This window comes from Fundulus heteroclitus, chromosome 16 (assembly GCF_011125445.2).
Source record: "Fundulus heteroclitus isolate FHET01 chromosome 16, MU-UCD_Fhet_4.1, whole genome shotgun sequence".
NCBI lineage: Eukaryota > Metazoa > Chordata > Actinopteri > Cyprinodontiformes > Fundulidae > Fundulus > Fundulus heteroclitus.
The window spans coordinates 37,699,120-37,702,385 of record NC_046376.1 but is presented as its reverse complement, the minus strand read 5'-3'; the positions used below and the strand labels follow the sequence as shown (position 1 = coordinate 37,702,385).

At 43.4% G+C, this 3,266-nt stretch overlaps 1 protein-coding gene across 1 annotated transcript; it reads right to left on the bottom strand.

Moving 5' to 3' along the window:
* Positions 1–952: 952 nt before the first annotated feature.
* LOC118566343 (zinc finger BED domain-containing protein 1-like) lies at positions 953–2,420 on the bottom strand. The gene is made up of 2 exons (XM_036148097.1): positions 1,500–2,420; positions 953–976 (listed from the first exon to the last, which is right to left on the bottom strand). Exons 1-2 carry the CDS (start codon positions 2,343–2,345, stop codon positions 953–955), a joined length of 870 nt encoding a protein of 289 aa, XP_036003990.1. The 5' UTR covers positions 2,346–2,420.
* Between the last annotated feature and the right edge of the window lie 846 nt (positions 2,421–3,266).

The following is a 3,266-nucleotide window of genomic DNA, read 5'->3' as shown; positions in this document are numbered from 1 at the left end:
TCATCTTCAGTTTTTTAAACAAAGAAAAAGTGCTACTATATTGCTTTTAACATACTGAAAACCAGGAGTGACACCCACTCTCACTAGCCTATCAAAATCTGCTGGCTGAAACATCAGTAATGAAGAAAAACAGAACAGAATGTCAATTTGACATTGTCAATGAACTCTTCCTCAAAAAAATGTGTAAAAAAGTTACTACAAATGCAACTCTACTCCGTGATATTTTTGTTTAGAAACAGTAGTTGGTCAACATGTTCTGGGTTAAGCGCACTTCTCTGTGCAGTGACTATATCCCCTGCAGTAGAAAATACACGTTCTGAAGAGACACTTGTTGCTGGAATACACAGGTAGGTTTTTGCAAGACGTGACAAAAGTGGATATTCTGTTTGGTGCTCTTTCCACCAGTTGAGTGGATTGTCACCTGCAAGAGACATGGGAGCAGTTTCTTTGTACCGTGTCAGCTCCTGTTCAGCCTGGTCCTGTGTGGTTCTGTGTCTCGCTGCAGTACCTGTACTGTATGTTTGACCTAGAAGATCTGCTAGACTGCATGACTGCCTTGCTTTCTTTGTGGGCAGACTAGTAGCAATGTCTTGCTTGTCGATATTCACGCAAGTGTTGTCCTTCACTGGCACCTCATTAGGCTCAGTTTTGGTTTCAGCCCCTTCCTATAGAAATAAGTAAGAAAAAGAAAAATCAGGTTTAATATAACATGTATCTGAAATAAAATTTTCCATAAGTTAACAATGTACCATGTTTCTACCCCCCCCCCCTCCAAACATTATGGAAGTACCCATTATAAGCATTTTTTAAACCTAAACATACGACTATACATTTTAACAGGGTTAGAAAAAAATATTTTTCTAATTTTTTATAAATTAGTAACTTAGTGAAAATTGTATCAAATACATCACTTGAAATGTTTGTTGGCTTTCTCCTGCCTCTGCAACTACCCTCATGTAGATGTCCTGGCGTTCATCTTCGGAGAGGAAGGGGAGGGCCTTGAATCTTGGATCCATAGCTGCACACACATATAAAGTCTCTCTCTGCTGATCCTTGTATCTCTTGTTCAGGTCCTCACAAATGGCTGATTTTATTTCTTTCACTAATGCAGAATCAGATCGGTTTTCTTGAAAGTCATGGAGGAGCTGAGCATGAAGTGGTGCCACAACTGATAAGGTTGGGGAGGTTTCCTGAGACATTACAAGTGTAGCTGTCTTCATGGGCTTCATGGCATCCACAATCTCCTCAGCAGATGTTATGTCTGACTCACTGAGGGTGCAGACCTCTTTCTCTGTCTTCCTTACTTCACCAGATAGTAGAGTGGCAGATATAGCGGGTTGCTGCTCCAGGAAACGTTGGAGCATGTCATGAGCGCTGTTCCACCTCGTTATAACATCAGTTAGGAGTTTATGTTCAGGCAGCTGAAGTAGCTTTTGTTTTTGTCGCAGGACTTTGCTCGCTGTAGCACTCCGCCTGAAAAAGCTGGTTATGCACCTCACTCGTCCTAACAAACGGGCCACATTGGGAAGCTTCAGTGCGCGTTGTGATGCCAGGTTAAGAGTGTGGGCAAAGCACTTGAAATGCAACATACCAGTTAGCTCAGCTGCGATGGTCATGTTAGCTGCATTGTCTGTGACGATGGCTGGGTCTTTGGCTGCTATGCCCCACTCATCCAGCGCCGTTTTCAGTAACTCCGCTATGTTGGTCCCCGTATGGCTCTCATGCATGGCTCGCGTTTGTAAAACGAACGCCTTCAGCTCCCAGTCCTCGGTAATGAAATGACACGTGATCGTCACATATGATTCTGTGGCTCGAGACGTCCACCCATCACACGTCAGGGCCACTCTTGCAGCTGAACTTAGCGAAGTTTTGACACGTTCTTTCACTTCTTCGTACTTCTTCGGCACAGCTATATCTGTAATATAGCGACGGGTTGGGATGACGTAACGTGGCTCCAGCGTATTTACCATGTACCGAAATCCTCTATTTTCAACAACGCAGTAAGGACGCAAATCCAGGCAGATAAAACGCACCAGTGAGTCGGTAATCCTGATGGCACGGGGTGAGGTAGATGGAAACTTATACGTGGCGTTGTCCAAAGTCATTTGCTTCGGGTCTACAGGTTTCTGCTGCGTCTTTGGTGCTTCTAGCTTGTCAGCGTGGTGCCTCTGCAGGTGAGCCCGCAAGTTGGTCGTGTTTCCAGTATAGCGTACTACACCATTACAATACTTGCATATTGCATTTGTTTTGTCAAGTCCTTGGCTTTTTTCATTGACTTTAAAACCAAAATGTGCCCAAACGTCGGCCTTTACAGACGAAGGCGCATCAACTATTCTTTCAGCCATTATGCAAATTCTTCCTCGCTGTGAACAGTAACGGGGCGCTGTAACAACGCCCCCTAGGGGTAGGGAGGTATATCGATATTGAAAACCAGAATATCAAATATATATTAAATATTAAATCGTTTTAAAAAAAAATCGATATTAATCTTTATATCGATTTTTATGCACAGCCCTACTCTCAAGTTATACAAAACACCATTAAATCCACATTAATCTTCCCTATTAATGCAGTAATAACGCTCATAGCACTATCAAACGATGGCAGAGTGAAACAAAAAATAGAAATTATGTTTAAACGACCCGTAGTTATGTTGACCCGGTGGTAGCACTAATGTAATCTATCTGACATTCAGTGCTAATTTAAAAAGACCTTGAGTACTATTTGGTCATATTAAGGTTTAACCTTAAATCACACTCAACACATGAGCAAAGCTTGGTTTCCTGAATGCTAGCAGAACCGAACTCTGTCAAGCTTTAAAAACACAGTGAAAACACATTAAGTAAACCATTCTAAACTTTCCCTGTTTATTTCTCTGCCAAACCCCTGACAATGTCTCTGGTTGTGGCAACAAGGCATCTGATTGCAATGAATTACTCCAAGATAAAGCTGGTTATCTGACCTAAGCAGGCAGCTAGCTCAAAAGGGGAAAACAGACGTCGTTTGGGAAGCCAGGCCTGAATAGGCAAGATGTACACAGCTCCAGGGAGGGGGTCGCAGCATGGGCTCTCTGCAAGGCCTTTCCAGCATTGCGGACCTCCGCAGAACCTTCCTGGTGTTGCTGTGTTTGTTCTCTGTGGAGGCCTCAGTGTACTCAGCTTTCCTGCAACAACTGAGAAAAATGACACGGCTGGTTTCTGTCATATTGCAGCTTTGCCTGCTGCACCATGGACATATTCAGGGCACTTTCCACCTCCCATACAGCT

Coding starts and splice junctions, on each gene's coding strand:
- LOC118566343 (XM_036148097.1), bottom strand. CDS start 2,345: ATGGCTGAAAGAATAGTTGATGCGCCTTCGTCTGTAAAGGCCGACGTT. Junction 977..1,499: donor TGGCCCGTTTGTTAGGACGA/GTGAGGTGCATA, acceptor TCCTCTCCGAAG/ATGAACGCCAGGACATCTAC.